At 41.0% G+C, this 18,823-nt stretch overlaps 2 protein-coding genes across 5 annotated transcripts in view; both read right to left on the bottom strand.

Moving 5' to 3' along the window:
• Positions 1 to 5,990: 5,990 nt before the first annotated feature.
• On the bottom strand, positions 5,991 to 10,716 carry LOC112577391 (cytochrome b5-like). The gene is made up of 5 exons (XM_025260456.1): positions 10,698 to 10,716; positions 9,064 to 9,167; positions 8,195 to 8,402; positions 7,571 to 7,699; positions 5,991 to 6,723 (listed from the first exon to the last, which is right to left on the bottom strand). The coding sequence occupies exons 2-5, from the start codon at positions 9,153 to 9,155 to the stop codon at positions 6,703 to 6,705; spliced, it is 450 nt and encodes a 149-aa protein (XP_025116241.1). The 5' UTR covers positions 9,156 to 9,167; positions 10,698 to 10,716; the 3' UTR covers positions 5,991 to 6,702.
• Positions 10,717 to 14,391: 3,675 nt separating this feature from the next.
• LOC112576423 overlaps positions 14,392 to 18,823 on the bottom strand; it is a 33,924-nt gene continuing 29,492 nt past the window's right edge. For 3 of the 4 annotated variants that reach the window (XM_025258803.1, XM_025258802.1, XM_025258804.1), the window contains exon 13: positions 14,392 to 17,552. In XM_025258803.1, coding sequence (XP_025114588.1) covers positions 17,538 to 17,552 — 15 coding nt within the window. In that variant the 3' untranslated portion in view covers positions 14,392 to 17,537. The remainder of the gene's footprint in view (positions 17,553 to 18,823) is intronic. The other variant, XR_003101834.1, reaches the window with a different exon arrangement.

Below are 18,823 nucleotides of genomic sequence, written 5' to 3'. Positions count from 1 at the left end.
TTTTTCGCGTTACCAGACTCTTTGGCACAAATCAGGGAGGGTCTTTTATTCCCCACCCTGGATGAGCAGCTCAGCTGGGATGTTGCCAACCCCAGGCGACTTTCTTCCCTAAAGACTGCGTACCGCTCTTTTGACTTTTTCCCGTAGGACTGCGGGTTCACTAGCTCTAGTTTGGTTGTTTTGAGGGGTGTTAGCGGACAGGTCTTTGCAATATTGTCCATCGATTCTCTTTTAGATCATGGGCGAGTTGTTTCACTTTTCCGCATTAGTGTAATATGCGCACGTTCCACGTTCCAAGGGATGTTTCTGTTCTTAATATCGGCTTTGATTCCAGTATATACTACGTTTTTGGCTATTCCAGCGAAACCGTTCTTGATCAAGACCTCGACCGATCTGGCATGATGTTTCTTTAGCGGCGGATATCCTTGGTAATAAATAACTAAAATTGCCCCATAAGAACTCTTGTTACAAACCTCACGAAGAAGTATCCTTTCGCTTCAGCCGTACGTTACAGACTGCCGTTTTCCGTGACACTTTTGTCTGAAAATATCTGCGGAAAATACGCAGCAGTTGCGGGCTACTGTGGATAGAGAGATTAGACGTCAGCATACATACTGCTGATATATCCCCTTCTCAACCAGCTCTGACTCCGGACACACATGACCCAAGCTCGCAGACCACCACGCTCTCGAAGGGGAGGGGGAAGCGGCCGGAGTAGTAATATAGCAGTGTTCGAACCCGTAAGGAAGTTAACCAAGCTATGAAGTGGGTATAGCTGACTCCGAAGAGGGTTGAGCAATATAAGACAGCTAGGGAAAGGGGTAGAGCAGCAACCTCACAAACGTTATCCCCGAGATAAGGGAGATATCAAACACGTAGCTCACTCTCTTTTCTTTTTTTCTTTTTCTTTTTTTTTTTTTTATTTTTAAAACTGCTACGCTTTGAGGAAAGTTTGAGACCCTGACAAAACCCCTCGAGTATATGTTAGCATCTGTACACAGTTCAATAACAATTATCTTCTATCCCTTTCCATTTCATTTTCTCCATCTTTCATCGTACACGCACACACAAAAGGTTTGTTCCAGTGGTCTAAAATGTGTTGCACATCAAAATAAATTAGTGTGTAAATCAATCGAATAAATACACAAGGAATACATGCTACGACGAGGGACTCACAACAACAACAACAAAACTATTTACTCCAATTCCTTAACTGCAATAATTCACGGAAGACCAAGGACGTGAAATCAGATTCAACGTCCTGGAGAGGAAAAAGTGATAATGAAAGTCAAATGAACCATGGCATGCTTCTTCACACTTCCCAATCGACTGTTCACCCTATCTAGAATTTTCCTTAACCACAGTAGTTCTAGCCTGGGCGTCCGAGCTCACATGTCATGTAGTAGATTAGAACCTCTCTTCATCAAACTACTCAACGCCACCATCCTCTCAGCGAGGGTAAGCCTATAGTCGGTGTTGTCTTCTCCTGTCGGTTGCCTGAATTAGAAGTGATCTCCCTTGAACACTGACACGCTGAGTTACAGCGTCTGCTGCAGGACCACAGAAGTTGGCATAAACGTTTGCAGAAACGTTCAGGAATTTTCTCATTTGAAGGTTGGTCACAAAAAAGCATGAAATAATCTTCAGACATTTGCACGCATTTCTTTCCACGGCGTTGTTACCAGGCCGTTTGGCCGAGACTGTTTAAGAGAGGGGAACTTCATTAAGTGGGCAATGGTGCACACGTATACATAGTCACATACACATGTATAACGTGGACATTGAGCACATTGATGTGCCTCCTGTTATTTTTTCATTGCGTGGAATGAGCGCAATAAACGGTCTTTTCTTCAGCATGAGTGTAAATTGGTTTACCCTGCTATAGTACGTGGTTGTTTACTACTGCTGTCTCATGTTTTGTTTAGAGCTTTTCCTTGTACCACACCGCATTTCATATCTTTCTCCACATCCATCTACATCATACAATCACTTCTGCCTTCTTCATTTCCTCCGTCAGTTAAATTATCCAATCACGTTTTTCCTATCTCCCCTTCAGCTAACAAAGATCCGGTTGTTTGTCGTCTTTCTGCACTTGTCTACACAATCGGATCAAAATTGTTTCCAAGCTTCACTTCCAACTACATGATCAGGCCTCTCACAAGCCTTTCAGATGCAAGGGATTAACTAAAGGAGGCAGGAAAAAATGTAAGCACAAAGTAGAAGTGTTCATGTCAGTTTCTTACTCTGCACCACCCAAAGAAGTCTAAGCTTTCATGGCAATTAATATTGATGAGAAATATATTAACACAATATTTCATGTACAATTAATCTGTTTGGCTTGAGATTGTGAGGTGGCAGTAAGACAAACAGTCTAATATTGTGGGTTTATCTTGTGAAATATCTGTGAAAATAAACATTTCTAAGTGACAAGCGAATCTCCTGAAGTAATCAGCAAGCACAAGTATGTCCCATATTTAGTATGTTTCTGACAAGTATATTTGCCTATAGATGATCATGACCAATTTGTTTAGTTTCTCATATTCCCCATTGATGATTGATTAACTGTCATTGTCATCTATTTACAGTTACACCTGAGAGGTAACATATATTGTCATTGTGCCATGTTGTTGTGAAAAGCAAGTTCAAAGATGGGGCGAAAAGATGCAGCAGGCCAGCACCTGACACCAACTGACCAGTACAGAAAGCAAATAGGTAAGGGACTGTCACGATAAAGTTGGCACTTGATATGACACATAGCATGACATCTGACACTAAAGAAATGATTACTTGACATAAGAAAGCAAATTACTTTGTATGAGAAGAAATAATATATAAAAATATTCAATTCACAAGTACCTCATAAGTAACATTTAAAAAAATACTGAGACAGTTTTTACAAAGCTAGTTTTTCAGTTTGCTAAAAAGCATTGTTGTAGCACAAATACAGCCATCAACATTAAACTTTCTAATGATATTTGATGTTCACTTTTTACTAATTACTTTTAGCTGTGATGTCTAATGCACACTTGAACACCAGAGATGGTTACTGTTTATATTTCCATGGGATATATTGAGCTTTTATGAATGATCATTATAATTAATTAGTCAATGTAAAGTCAGTCCTTCTGTACTGTCCTGACCTGTACGGATCCAAGACATGGTGTGTGACAAACACCATCACCAATAGGATTCAGACATTCGTCAACATATGTCTGCACCATATCCTCAACATCAGATGCCCCAAGAAGATCTCCAATACAGACCTGTGGGAGAGACCCAGCTAAAAGCCTACCAGCCAAGACATCATGGAGCACAAGTGGGGGCTGGACTGGTCACAGCCTGCCAAAGCTGGCTGACAATTGAACAACATGAGCTTTGGACTGGAACCCACAGGGAACTGCAGCATTGGGAGACCTAGATAGATGTGGAGGAGCTTTGGACTGGAACCCACAGGGAACTGCAGCATTGGGAGACCCAGAGAGATGTTGAGATCCGTCCACAGTAAAAACAGAGGCACCTAGGATGATATAGGGCCAGCTGAAGAAGGATGCCCAGAGGCGGATCTGCTGGTGTGGTGTGGTTGCACTAGGGGCAAACAGGACTAAGAAGATAATAAGAATGAAAAGTCTTGTTCATTTTGGTTTTTGTATGTTGTTTCATAATTTTGTGCAATATTTTTTCATGACCTTACAGAGCTAACAAAAAACTTTTGTTCATTGACACAAAGGCAAACAGGACTGGAAGAAGTCCAAGAAAGATGTGAAAGCTCTCAAGAGAGCGGCAGACCAGAAGCAGTCAGCAATGGGTGTATGGGTGCGTATATGAAGATCTGTATTAATTAAATACCAGCTCTCGTCTTGGGCATGCTGTTCTTTCTCTGCATGTAGCATCTGTTTACAGGGCTGGCTGCCTTGCCATGATATAGCCTTAGTTGCTGGCTCAGCATAAAATACTAATTCCCTCACACGCCCACCTCCCACGTGTTGGTAATCATGTTAACATCATAATTATTAGTCTGACCTCATTATGATATACACTCAAAGCTTTACTTCACATATGGTATCGTATTTGCAGCTTAACATGTAGGGAATGTACAAATATGTGTACTTTGTGTATTGTGTGTGCATTTCATGCAGTGTGAATTTTATCTTTATTTCTGTATATCAGCGTAAATATGCTGTTTTGTTTCCGTCACAATTTTCGAGACCTAATTAGTTCACATTTCAGTGTATCTCAGTGATAGAACGAAATAGTGGAACTTACAAATTATCCCTTGCACTGCTGTATTCAGGGTATAATTGCTTGCTTTCTTTTACCTTTTTCTTCCTTTTTTGAATAAAATCTTATTCTGTTCAAATGACTGTTTGCAGGAGATGATCCTAGTTGCCCTGGCACTGTTTGCATTGGTGGGTGGCGTGTATGTTTTACTGGCATGGTATCTGGAGGAACGGCCAAAATTGCCTTTGTAGTGCAGATGAAGGAAGAAATGGGATGCCCCATTGGCATTTCTTTCCTCTGTACATGTGTACATTTCACTTTAGCTTGACTTTCAGATATATTTCATTTACATGACACATTATTTTCCTCTATCGCCCAACAAAAATAAACATGATGCATTGTATTTTTGCCTCGAAGAATGGCTTGTTTTCTGCACTTCACAGAAATAATACATTGTAGCTTTTCTTTTATTTCACAAGATATATTTTATTTTTCTATATGATACCTGTCATTAACTATGACCAAAAACATATCAGATTATGTTAGTAAAAGACTATGAATTGAGGATGCTACTACAAGAAAGAACATGAAATGATTGCAATGTGAAATTACTGCTTAGATTCAATAAATTGTGTTGATCAAGAATTAAGTTAAAATATCGTTGCATCTAACTAGAAATATCATTTCATTGACATAAGTTCCTGAAGACATTTTTATTTTTAACGAGGAAAGAGTATCAGTCGACTGCTAATAAATTTTGTTTGTTAATGCATTAGTCTTTATCTCATGGGCCGTAATAAAATATAGATTTCATCATGCTGGTGAAGGTATTTGGTGTAAAAAGGGGGGGAGGAGTTGCCATGTATCAGAATCATTCTGTTGATATTTGCCAATAACTTACACAGAAAAAAAATTCATCTTACTGTTGGCAGCTTTGCTTCTTAATTCATGTACTTTATAACCTGGCAACTCTGTGCAAAACTTTGAAATCAGACCTTCAATAATTCACTGTGTGGCCTTATAAATAGTTATACTTGTTCACTTGTTTGATAGCCGCTGATGCATCATAAATTTAGACATCCATTTTTATGAGACCTTTTGAATATTTAAAAAGATTTGATAGTTGTGTTTGAGTTCTTTTATGGCATATGGTATGGTGGGGAAATTTCTTATTATCCCTCCGAAAGATATGGTAGGTGAGCACCATGGTCACAGTCATCTCGAACCAGTTATGTTTACACTAAATATGCACTTTGTCTCAGTTTTTGTGTCTTGTCTTCAGGCACTGAACGTATAGTGCATAATTAATTTATTGTATTTGTTATTGGGCAGGAGGGTTTAGGTTTTATGTCGGCGATAGATAGGAATGGTGACTTTACCAGGAAATATTACGGCACTGTTGGCCTCATGTATCTTAACATTTACTCACCTATGCATATTTCTGCTCATGCACAATTGTTGCCAGTCATAATAAATGTCTTATTTTTCTTGCATTATTAAGGAAATAAAAAAAATTCAATTTAAGGATCCATTTGAGTCATTCTTAAAAAAAAAAAACTATTCCTGAATAACATTCAAAAACAGATACCCAAGATAATCAAGGCATTTCATCAACATGTGCATTTTGAGGACTCCATGAGGAGTAAGAACAGAATACCTCTTGTGTCAGTGTTCACTTGCAAATCAGGTTGTACATGCAAAGCACACACACACTACTCCAGTTCACTGATGTCTTCTAGTTGCCATCTTCATTAATTTAGAAACCACAGTTACTGATGTTGGATAACCTTTATTTAGGACTTGCACACAAAGACACAACACCACAATTGTTTACCTAATCAGGAGAAAAACAAGGTATAAAAGGAGTGACCACATTGTGATAAAATTCGTGTAAGTGCAAGCTGGCTGGTGGGGGAATTACAACTTTTTTTGTAAATCACCAATAAAAAGCTGTTGACAAGTATATTTGATGTACTTGTCTTCAGGCCAGGGGTCAAAGTGACACCTGTTCATCTTGTGTATTTATTTGTTTGGGCACAGCCATATCTGACTGACAATGAATTCTAGTCACATTTTATGAACTCCGCCAACAATGCATTTGTTATTGCAAAGTGCACCCCTCCACACAACTCTGATAATGAAGCACAGTCCTGGTAACATGTCTCCCTGTTGTAGCACCTCAACACTGTAAAGCTGTCCTTGTAGACTGCCCTTACAAACGCACACCCAATACCAGAATTACTGTGTCCAAAGTGACAGCTGCTATCCAGTTGCTGAACCAATGCATCACCATCCAAGATAAAGTGAAAAGGTCTTGACAGATCAATCAAATATAAAGGGAAAACACACTCGGTTGTTTTGTTTTTTGCCTGAAACTGAGTGTGATGTGAGAGACGTCAGTACGGGCTAAAAACCGATGTTGTCGAGATGGATGACATCTGGGCTGCAGTGACGCCATAAACCTCAGCGACATTCAGTCATCAGTCATGTCTTGGGTGTCGATTCCTGGAACGAAAATGAAAATGAGCTGTATTTAACTTCATCAACAGGAGCACAGATAAACGAATCTGGTGTAAGGCCCACTACTTGGCAAAGTGGATGTGCCGACTGAAATGACCTCGTTTTAGTTGTCTGAGACCTTTCCCATCAGACGGTCCTATCACAACTCGTAAGATGGAGGAATAACACAACAAATTGTAGAAGTGTTGAATGAATAATAATAATAATAATAATAATAATAATAATAATAATAATAATAATATAATAATAATAATAATAATAATAATCGTAGTAATGTATATAGGACATCGAACGACAAAGAGCATAACCACTACACACATCAACAGCAGTAAAGCGCGGTTCAAGCTATTTAACGACGTACGTGGCTACTGAGAGCGACTTGACTGAGGTGGGCAGTCACACCTGTTTGCTTATTTTCTACTGTCGCAACAGCCAGCATGTTTGATGAGGACTAATGGTCTCTGCTAAACTTGCCATTGGTTTGTCAGTCAGATAACTAGATATGTTAGCACATCAGATTAGCTGTTAGCATGTGAGAATAAAGGCATGATGCCGTCTGCCCAGGACAACTACGTCACGTGACCTATCATTGGCATCTGACAAGTAATGGACATGTGTACAAGGGGTGGGTACGTCAGCATATTGCACTATATTCCTTGCTGTTATCTGGTTTATCGTCAAAGCGAACTGTTGACAAGACATCAGGGACACCAGTCTCAGACACCGACCTTTGTTTGTGTCTGGCACACAACAATACCAAGTTTTCTACAAACAATAAGCAATAGACAGGCAGGTAGCGAAGGTGTGCAGTGAAGACTGCTCCAACACTCACGTCTTTGATCTTGCCGATGTAGTATTCTCGCAGCAGGTGGTGCGCGTCGCTGCTGTGACCTTTGTCCCAGAATGCAGAGGAGGCGTCAAGGCCGGCATGCTCCAGGATTAAGTCCTCTCCACCCGGATGCTGACGACACAAGAAACATAATCTCTAATCAGTCTAATGGACTACCCGGTGAAGGAGCTAACGGTCCTGCGGCTTTATATTGCCATGGCGACAAGAGTCACTATTGCCCCAGCAGGTCCCTAATTATTCTCCATGTCATGTGACCTTCTCAAACTCTCAAATTCGACAATACATGCTTTTTTTAATGGTAGCCACATTTTCTACCGTCATAACATCACAGTGACTTTTTCATTAAAAAAAAAAAAGCACATACGACTTAGCAGAAGCATTTTGCTTTGGATTTCTTATATCCTTTTTATGTTCTGAAAGATTTCAAAAATTCTTTCCATTTAATAAAAGACGAAAAAGAAAGAAAGCATCAGAAAGAAAGTACGTAGTGGCGAGGAGAAAGTAATGGCAAGGAGAGACTAGTAGTCAGGAGAGACCAGTGGTGAGGTGAAAGTAGTTCACTCATCATGCCACGTGGTGGAGGCAGGCCTTGTAATCACCACCAACCTGTAGAAGAAACTTGGTGACGTCGTACACTTCATCATCGACGATGATCCAACACGACGCGACGTGACAGTGCTGTCTGACTTCACTCCGGGTGTACACGGGTGGCACCTGCTCACTTTCTCTGCACGAGCACGAGGGCACGAGGACGGGGGCGGTGTGCACGCAAGTCGTCATGACGACCCAAGAGCTGATGACTTCCCACGCTTTACTGAATGGAGAAAAACTTTGTAATATATACAGCTTATACTATGACCTGTACTGCAACCTATATATACGTCTGTCGTGTGTTGTGACAGCCAGGGATGTCGCTTATCAACGCATGGCCCTCAAAACACAGCAAGTTGCCATGACAACAGTGACGCGGTCAGCGATATGAATTAGTGTAGACAATGCAGACAAGTGATAAAGATGTTTCCGTATGCAAACGACTATAAACGCCGGACAAACTGTTGTCTAAATATAAAACACCGCACGTTGCACCAACGTGCCGAGTGCAATGACGTCAGAGGTCGACAGTGACAGCTGGCAGTGATGTCACTATAAGTGAAAGGTGAAGGCAGCTCGACAGTTAGCCAAGGTTACAAAGGTAGACATGCTGTGAAATACTCTGTCTAGGCAACACACAGTTTAAAAACCATGACCACTGAAGTCTAACAAGTTGACCAGTCAAAGTACAATGTACAATCAGATAATTATTTAACGTCTCTGGTACAATGTACTGTTCCCTGTATGTGGCCGTTGTGACGCCCTCGATCCCATTTCTTAATTTCCTTCTCAGGTTAGCTTGTAAGTGGTGGGGGCGAGGCCGTGAAGACGCCACTAGCACAGTGTAGCGAGCTTATGTAACAACTACAAGAGTAGCAGCTTACCTGGGTGGAAGCTTGGTGTACAGGTGTACAAGACTATGACAGCCCCTCAGTCTCTCTCCAGTCTCCTTCAGGTTGACACCCTCTCCTGTCATGCGTATCAAGGTCTGCGAACAAAAATAAGTCCCTGCCATCAGCCCATCACTACAGGGAGCGGCCTGAGTTAGCTTCGAGTGTTGCGGAACTTCCCGAGGCAGACGAGAGGCAATGAGAATGAAGGAAAGTCCGTTCCGTGCAAAAAAAAAAAAAAAAATGCGGCAAGTAGGACAGTGACGATCACTACGATCTTTTCCGGGCTTTTCCGTTATAACAGGTGTCCACTGAGTGTATGAAGGGCCGCCGACAGTCAGTACGGGCCCAGGGCAGACAACCTCTCCGGGCCTTTCATAATTGTAATCGTAATTTTTTTTCCCCGTAATTAATAATATCCTTACAATTAGACCGGGTCCCTTTACAAACGCGGGTCCGGGTACAACATCCTCCCCTGCATCCCCCCCTCTCGTCAGGCGTGAGTGTATGCGTGCATGGAGATGAGGGAGGAGACATTGTAAGGAGAAACACCCAGCAGGGACACTCGATCTCTCCCATCCCCTGAACCGTCTGGGGCTGTAAGAAGCAAACAGAAGCTGTAGTTGTACAATAAGAAGCAGAAACAGCTGCGGAGGACTAGTTGTATGTTTTGCACAGGTGGGTCGTTTCGTCAAATTAGGTTTAAAGTGTTCTTAACACAAAGTATTTTAACATTTCAAGCATTTGGCTTCTAATGAGGCTAATTCTCATCTCGCTGGCAATCAGTCGGAAAGCCTTTGAAACATAGGTTACAGTAATAGTAAAAGGAATCTCACGGCGCACGCATGCAAACACCCATGCACGCACACCTACGTACAAATATGAATAAGAATAGAGACATGAAAAATAAGTACAAGAACATGTAGACAGCCTCACCCTTAGTAGGAACAACAAAGTCAGGACTATGACAACACGAAAAAAGGATTTCAGCGGTGTTCTGAAAGAAGACGGTTGTTTCTGGTGAATCTGGAGGGAGGGAGCCATGCATGTGCTCTCAGGTGAATAGACCAGAGACAGACACGATGAAGTTTTGAAATAGGGGTATTTCCTTGGAAAGATTTAGCGTATAACCAGGTTATATAAAGAGAAATGTAAAGAAAAGACAAAACTACTTGGAACAAGTTAAATCTTTCCTCACGTTTAATTAATAACATAACTTTTTCTGTAGACCCGCTCTTTGTCCGTTTCGGTTACAACAGCACATGATTGCAGGGGGAACAAGTTTGCTGCTTGATAAAAGAAGAGAAAACAGTTATGTGGCGACCAGTCGACAGACTTCCTACGTTCGCCACGTCAGAGAAAATACGACTATGGAAGCTGTGTTCAACGAGCAAGTGGACAGCGGATATACACGCAGGCCACTAATTGTCATCGAGCTTCATCCATCTCTACCTCGTCTTCCAGAAAGGAAACAAAAATGTTCACAATGTGCCAATACAGAAAACTAGAAAGACAAACTCATATAAATGTTAATCTTTGACATGGTTACACTTACGAACTATATTTACACCTCCCGCTGTTTGCTCTGTGCGTAGTAACTGACGGGTAGAAGGTAAGGTATACCTTACTTGCTGACAGTCGCCGTTCTTATCCTAGCTTCGCCACGTGCAGTTGACTGCAGATCGAGTCAGAACAGACGCACGCGTCTAATGTCCAGTCATCGTCTCCGGTCGTCAGTGTGCGATGCGAGAGGTCACGCGAGAACGGCGCCTATAGACTTCTGATGATCCATGGCCTAGAAATCATGGTAAGGAAGCATGGTCTAGGTCAAGGTCGGGTCACATAGGGGGTGTGTGATGAAAATGATGAAATCCATTCATAGCGGTACGACTGGCTGGGTAGAGAGCGGGTATAGTGACATTGCGTCAGTGGAAGGCCGTGGAATGTAGGTGTCCGGGGAACGGTCACAACATGGACAAGTTACAGCTAAGGGCATCAAACATTCTTTAGTGCATGGAGTGATCTATCATCATTATTAGTTATCAGTTGTTTCATTATCTGGTGTTTATCCTTTTCTCCTACCTATGCTGTCCAGTCTCGTTCTTGTCTCAAGCACAGAGAGCATGCTGCCTCAAGAGCGCGATCGAGTTTGCTCTGTATAAATCACATCTTTATTATTATTACTATAGTAGAGAGAGCGGTGAGCAGGTAATCTTTTCAAACGCAGGGGCGCTATCAGAACAAACGAAGGAAAAGAAACGGATGGGTGACTAGTTATCGAGTGATTTGTTTTGTGGAATGTCGTGAGCGCCTTGTTTGCTCCACTGGGCACTCTTGATAACAATAATACTAAAAAAGAAAAAAAAAGATTTATATAGCGTATATTCACACTCCTACAGAGCATGCTCTTAGCGATTACAGCAGGAATAAGACATGGACAGAATACGAGGGGCAGAAGAATAAACAACAGTACTGACGAAATAGAAGACAAGTATAGAAAACACAGAGTTACCGAGTAACATTAAGAACTGAGAAAATCGTGATTCTGTACAGGGAAGCATTGTGTGGATCGTTGTTGGGAGTGAAGCTTCCAGAAGAGGTGTGTTTTCAGTGCACGTTTAAAGGATTTAATAGTTGATAGGTGGCGGATATGGAAAGGGAGAGAGTTCCATTGTTTCGCTGCACAATAACTAAATATCCTGTGGCCATATGTTGTTCTGGTGCAGGGATATGATACTATCATCAAATGAAGAGCATATAGCTCTCTTGCCGGGATGTAAGGGAAGAGACGTTCAGAACTAGTCAGGGCAGAACCCAGCGAAGAAATTAAAACACAGCACGGACAGTTTGTACTGGATGCCAGAGCGGACCGGAAGCCAGTGTAGATAACGAAGGAGGGGTGGTGTGTATCCGTTTCCTAGCTCTAAGCACCAGATGTGCAGGAGAGTTCTGTATCTTTTGAAGTCTCTTAATGAGGGGCAGAGTGCAAGCAGGGAAATGCAGTAATCAAGCCGAGAAAGAACAGTGTTGGTAGCGCGTAGACAGAATGTTACGGATGGCGCTGATCATACAGAACTCATAGTAGGTAGACTGACAGCTGTGACTTGTTTATCATAATAGGCAGGCAGACAGCTGTCGCTTGTCTGACATAATTGGCAGACTGACAGCTGTAACTTATCAAGAGTCATGTCTGTAGTGACAATGAATCCTAGATTACCGACGGGTGATGTTGGTGTCGCCCACCTTGGTGTAATTGACCAGACTGACGAGCGAAGGTTGATTTCTTCTTCTCAGGCATAGGAGTGCTTCCGTTTTATCATCGTTTAGTTTGTCACCATCCAGTCTTTGACTTCATTATTACAGACTTCTATGGTGAAGGTAGCAGAGTGAGACTCAGGCGGTGGTGTAAAGCTGCATAGTTGCGTGTCGTCAGCATATGACTGATGAGAAACGTTGTGAGACTGGATGTATGATGAAAGTGGTTTTGTTTACAAAATTTAGCAGAACTGGGCCGAGTACTGAGCCTTGAGGGACGCCACATGAAAGTGGAACATAGCGAGATATTTGACCATCAACAAACACAGCCTGCGTCCTATCAGTGAGATAAGAGTAGAACCACGATAGTGCAGGTCCAGAAATTCCGCAGAGGGTGTGTAGTCTGTGAAGGAGCAGAGAGTGGTCCATAGTGTCAAATACAGCAGACAGGTCCAGTAGGGAAGGCATCACCACTGTCTGTCATGAACCAGCTGAAGCGGGGTAGATAATTATACCCTTCTCAACCCTTACTTAAAATCCTACATCTTAGGCAATCGGAGAGTCGGCGTAAGTGCGACTGAGTATTTGTCACCCAAACCATCCCTGATCCCTGAGTAAAGACGTAAGCGGCGCCATCTGTCGGGAGTTTTATCTGGTTTGACCCTCGTGACCAGACGCAACGACAGGATGACACATCCACCTGTGGGAAGTTTGGCTGTGTTTAGCTGAGGACACTCCGCCTGTTTGTGGATCCCAATAGTGCTGCATTTCTCAAGCGTGGTTTAATTGCGGACACCGAAATCTAAGATTTGCAACAATGGGCTAAGAACCTCGACTGATTTAATGAGTCATTCATCGCAATAACGAAGGTTGGAGCTCAGTCATATCTTTGAGCCAGATTGTCCAAAGCGCGATTTCGCACGGCATGAAGGTTTTTTTTTTTTTCCTTGGTGATGAGGGGAAGAGATAAAAGGAGAACCCTTCCCAACAGCAACAAACATCACATTTATCAGTACCCTGAAAGTTTAAAAAAACGGCATAATGTACTGTCATTAGTAGTAACTCTTTGTTACCGTCTGCCTTCAGGACAACCTTGATGATGTATTATGTTTTGCCTACATTTTAGTTGGTTGAAAGTCATTTCTCCACTTCCATTTGTGATGATAGTAGATTTTGTGTTTTAATTAAAAATGCATGGTGTGTTGGAGTATCTGAAAACCTTTACAGGATAAAATATCTATCTTGCAAAAAGGTTTCCTGGAGGGCCATCTCTTTAGCATCTGTTTGATGTAAAAGTCATTTTAGTTCTTCGTAATTAGCGCTAATTCCTCGACAGTTCCATTGTAGAAAATTTGACAATTTTTAATTATGTATGGGATGAAGACATAGAACGTCTGGTAGAAGACGAAGTGTTTGAACGACCTGGGGGTGAAGGTGAAGGGACCTTCGTTCCTTCACGTCCATTGTTCCACCTGAAAATACTGCGAATCTATTTGAGCGAGGTGAAGAAAGGTGTTGTTGTGGACTAGTTGTTTTGGATCCAGAGGGCCGGGATGTTGGTGAAGGTCGAAGAGGAGACTTTTGAGGGGTGGCTGGCTTTGTAGAGTGAGATTTTGTTGTTGGAATCTTAGAAGTTTAATTTCGAGTGGGTGTACGTGCTGAGGGTCGGGTTGAGGTGTATGCTGGGATTGGCTGAGGGGTAAGGGGTTTGGTCTGCTGTGTTTTTGTGGATGGAGTTGGCATGAGTGTGTGTGTGCGCATGCAGCCGACCCAAGTCCAAACCTTTGGCAATTGAAACAAAGATTAACAGAGTAGTTTAGGTTGGAAAGGTATGCAACAGACTAGTTTAGGTTGGAATGGTAATAACAGAGTCATTCAGATTGGAATGTATGCAACATAGTATATCCTTATAGCACGATCACACCATCGATATACAGTGCTGGTATACAATGTATGGTAACAGCATTGACATGATCTGTAATATTGCATACCTTTTGTATAACACCATTATGACATCATCTACAAAGGAAATTAACACCATCATAACAACAAAATCATAACAAAAAGTAGAAATTAACAAGTTGTATTTGTAATGTAAATTATAATACCAGTCTTCAAAAACAATAAAATACGCATATTGGTTTTGTAAAACAAGTACTAAGATATGGGAATTAAAAATCAAATGAAATACTTTTTAGCCGAGGACTCAGTCCACAGAGAGCAAGAGGGCCTAGTGTGGAAACTGTTCTTTCCACTGTGCAGGACCACAAGACATTTTCTGTTCTCGTTTCTATCACTTAGTGCACACTTCATCAACCACACAGCATTTGAATGGCACATACGTGCAATTCTCATTATCACACAATATTGTACTGTCTGATTTCTTTATAGGGAAACAAGCATTAGTTACTGGAATGCACTCTGTGTGCATTACAAAGTATGTCTCTTGCATAACATCCCATCATTGTAATATTTGTCCCACCCACTTTACACAAACTCACTGTCCACACAATTTGTGAGACTACATTCCATTAAAAAATTTTTTTTTTGCAATCACAACAAAAACTTCCACATGCAAATTTACACCTTAAAAGATCAATTAGAATAAAAGAATACTAGTTGTCAATATTCTTAATGTCCACATTACAAAAACATTCATTGTAACTCTGTGTGTGAGAATACCTGCAAGAGACAGGGGGAAAGGATCCTCAATAGGATTGCAGCAAGTATGAGTTCCTGATCAATATTTTCAGCCAGCATATTATTTATAATCTCTTAAACAGCTTCTTAATCCTGTCCAAAGCTTTAACAGCTGGTCAGGCCATAATGGTCACCCACAATGTTCATGGACATGAAGCTATAGCAGTTGGTTAAGTCAACCATCCCACCCCACCAAAAAACAAAAAAAAGTTGCTTGCATCAAAGAGCAGCAGCAAGTGACTATAGGCTGATGGTGCTCCCCCCCCCATCCCCGACTCTACAATTTAAAATGTTAGAAGAAACAACACTTTTTTCTGTAAATTAATTTTTAAGTATTGCTTTGGGAAACACCATCCCATCCTTGGATGACTACAGACTTACAGAACAAGACTGGCAGGCAGAAAGAAAATGTGCAAGCATTCCGGACAACTCATCACTTTATTTCATGGGATAATCAAATAAATATTTGGCGTTAGTAACTGATAAAATATTTTGATGATAATGTAGTAAAATATGATTGGAAAATCCCCTGTGTACAGAAATGCACATCATAAACAGTAATTTAAATACATAGTATTCAGTAATATAAATATATAGGGACTACACATGACCATTTATCTCATTACAAAAATCTTTGGCGATTAAATTTCTCATCTTCAAAAGATAATTAAATCTAATCAATAATACAAAATTATTTATTTGGAAACAACAGTTCTTGAGCATTCTTTAAACCTGTTTACCTTCTGCTTCCATTAACTTCACAAATGCCACATATCTGTAATGGTAGGACAGCAGAATTGTAGTTCCCAGCTTCCATGTTGCTGGCACCCAACTAACCGGCACACAACTAGGGGCCACAAGTAATACTATGTAAAGCCATCTTGACTGCACTTCTTCAACACACAGCAACCATTGATTGTGACTTTCCTAGCAGTATGAAGATCTAAAACATGCTAGCAGCACAAACAAGAACCACTGTCTTCCAACATAATAAGTCACAACACTCAGATGGCAACTGAATGAATGCTGTCCCTTGACTTGAAATATCTGTTGCCTAGTGACAATGTTCATCTGTTGCTCAGACAGCCTTCACAAAAATGCTTGCTTCATAAGCAGCAGCATGCCACAGTCCACACAAAAGCTGAACACAGCTTGTTCACAAGAAAATGAAAGCGTCATACACCACAACTCAATGCACTTTATATCACAATGCAGCAGCGACAATGCACACAGTGTTTCTCCTAACACTTGCTACATCTGCAGTCTGCATGCAAGACAACCCCTGTCATCCCTACTGTCTGCTGTATAACACCAAGGCAGCAATAAACATGACAATAAACATGAGTTTATCAGAACTCAAATGTTACAGATGAGGCAGCAATAGGAGGATGACTGCTAGGAAGCTGTTTGTGCTGAAATGTAGCCTTGGTGATGAACCATGTCCATACAGTTTGAAGGATGATAAGGGCAACAGGTTACAATTCACAGGTTCCAGCAAAGTGAATGATTGAGCAGCTTCTTTTCTCACAACTGTACAAAGATCAGACATTACAATGACAAACTCATTTAAATAGAATACTCTATTCACAACTGTACATAGATCAGACATTACAATGACAAACTCATTTAAGTAAAAGACTCAATGCAATGATATATATTGTTTGCAATGAGCATCCATCAACATTGCATGACCTTTTTCAATGCCTATAACAAGATATTTAGCATCTTACAATGATGCTACACTAAGTTTAACAAAATTCCACTTAAGTTGCATTAAACAGGACAAAATCAATGCCACAATGGTCACCACAAACTTTCAACAGGGCCAGAGCTTTATGTGACAGAACAGAACACCCAGGTTAGATCATACATATCACCCATGTTAGATTATATAAAACACTAATGTTAGATAATGTAATATACATTTACAGCATGTGTATTACAGTGTGGCATCATAATGAATTTTCTCGCCACAGCTGCATTTAATTTTTTTTTTTTGTGATAAAGTGAGTGGGCTTGGCTTGTTACAACACAGCAAATTCACAAATCTATATGAATAATAATATTTTGTTGACAGAATATAGGCCTGATATTCAAATCTGGCAAGTCATAAGCTGTAAGACTGTACTGAGTGCAGCACTGAAAATAAACTAAATGTTGCCCCCACCCCTCCAACCTAGGCACTGCTGCTGTTCTGATTCTGGCCAGCATGCAGTGAGAAAGGCCTTAGACACTCACAAGGGATGACAATGACAAATGCTGGACTCCACAAGACTATGTGCAGGAGACAATGGACATTTAAACATCTCACTTCATGACAGGAACATCAAGGCCACAAGCAGTGATGTGGGGTGGGTGGGTGGGCTGCCAAGCCATCACACAGGGGGCACAAGGGAAGGTGGTTAGCGGTGTCATGTCAGCAACAGGCCACACACACATGCAAGGCGCCTCTTGAGCAGACTGCTGGACAGTGAGCTAGGCGCAAGCGGGTCTGGCTGCTTCTACAATCTGCTTCAGCAAGCTCGCCACTGAAAATGCAAGCCAGATCATCTCTTGTTAGTCACATGCTCACTTCAAAATAATCAGTTTGGATTTTTGCTTCTGTATTGGCAACTTAACTCCTTTCTCATACATACATGCCACCATTCATAAGCATGAAACACACCTGATAGCAAACAGGGTCCAGGACAAATGCATTTCTTGCACCATTAACTATTCTTAAAATTCCTAGACCACTGAAAATATATACAAGAAATGACAAATTCCACTTTCTGTAAGACACAGTTACAGATATTAAAAAATCTCTTACACAAATAGGTTGCTTCACAATTTTCTTTCAAAATTTACCAACAGGCAAATAAGAAAGAATAGTGCATAGACAACACGAATCCAGAACAGCCCAAACAACACCATCATTAGATTTAAATTATTCTAATTATTATACAAACTTTGGTAACAGATATGGCTCAAACAGATCATTGTGTCTACTAGTATCTACAGGTAACTATCCTTCCATAGCTAAATACATTATTGTCTACTATTTTTTCCACTCGACTATCCATTTGCAGAATAAAGTGCAGTCAGCTGCAGTGTTAGCACCTCATCTGCTGTCACTCACAGTGACCACCTATCTGCACACTCACAAACTTAATGTCAGCTCAAAGTCAATCACAGAGATCATGTGATTTTTTTTGCATTTTAAGAGGCCCTCACACACTTAGTGTCCACTTCAGTAATAAAATACTTTGCCCCCATAGTAATGTTATTACACTCTAGTAATAATGTGCTGCACAATGCAACCAGTCCCTAAATACTGATAAATTTAATTAACAAGAAACAAAGTATTCTTCACTCTTGTCAGTATATCTGTCCTTTTAAAATACCAGTGGATCCATCTCATATGGGGAATATGAGGGGATTGGGAGAAGGGGGGCTCCAAGTTGCTAACAACGCCACAGAATTTTATCGTGAGCTCAGATGTCCTGATGACAGTTGTATTCTGTCTCAACAGAACCTTGTGTGTTGAAAGCCAAATTAAAATGCCATAGTTCGGTTAAAAATGCATGGTGATGCTGTAGACAAGCACATAGTAAGACATAATCAGATAAATACAGCATTGTACTATAGTGATGAATTTCAAAGCATGGGTGCAATGTACTTCACTTCCTTTTGTGTCGCACATAAATAAAGATGCCACATTTACATTAGGTTTTCTATACAACTCTAAATGCTTGGCAGCTTGTGATCCCTGCATAAGAATCATTTTGTGGACTATCGCTTTCTTGCCTTCCACGTCTCT

This window comes from Pomacea canaliculata, linkage group LG12, assembly GCF_003073045.1.
Source record: "Pomacea canaliculata isolate SZHN2017 linkage group LG12, ASM307304v1, whole genome shotgun sequence".
NCBI classification, from domain to species: domain Eukaryota; kingdom Metazoa; phylum Mollusca; class Gastropoda; order Architaenioglossa; family Ampullariidae; genus Pomacea; species Pomacea canaliculata.
The sequence above is the reverse complement of the archived record's forward strand: the minus strand, read 5'-3'. Positions and strand labels throughout refer to the sequence as shown.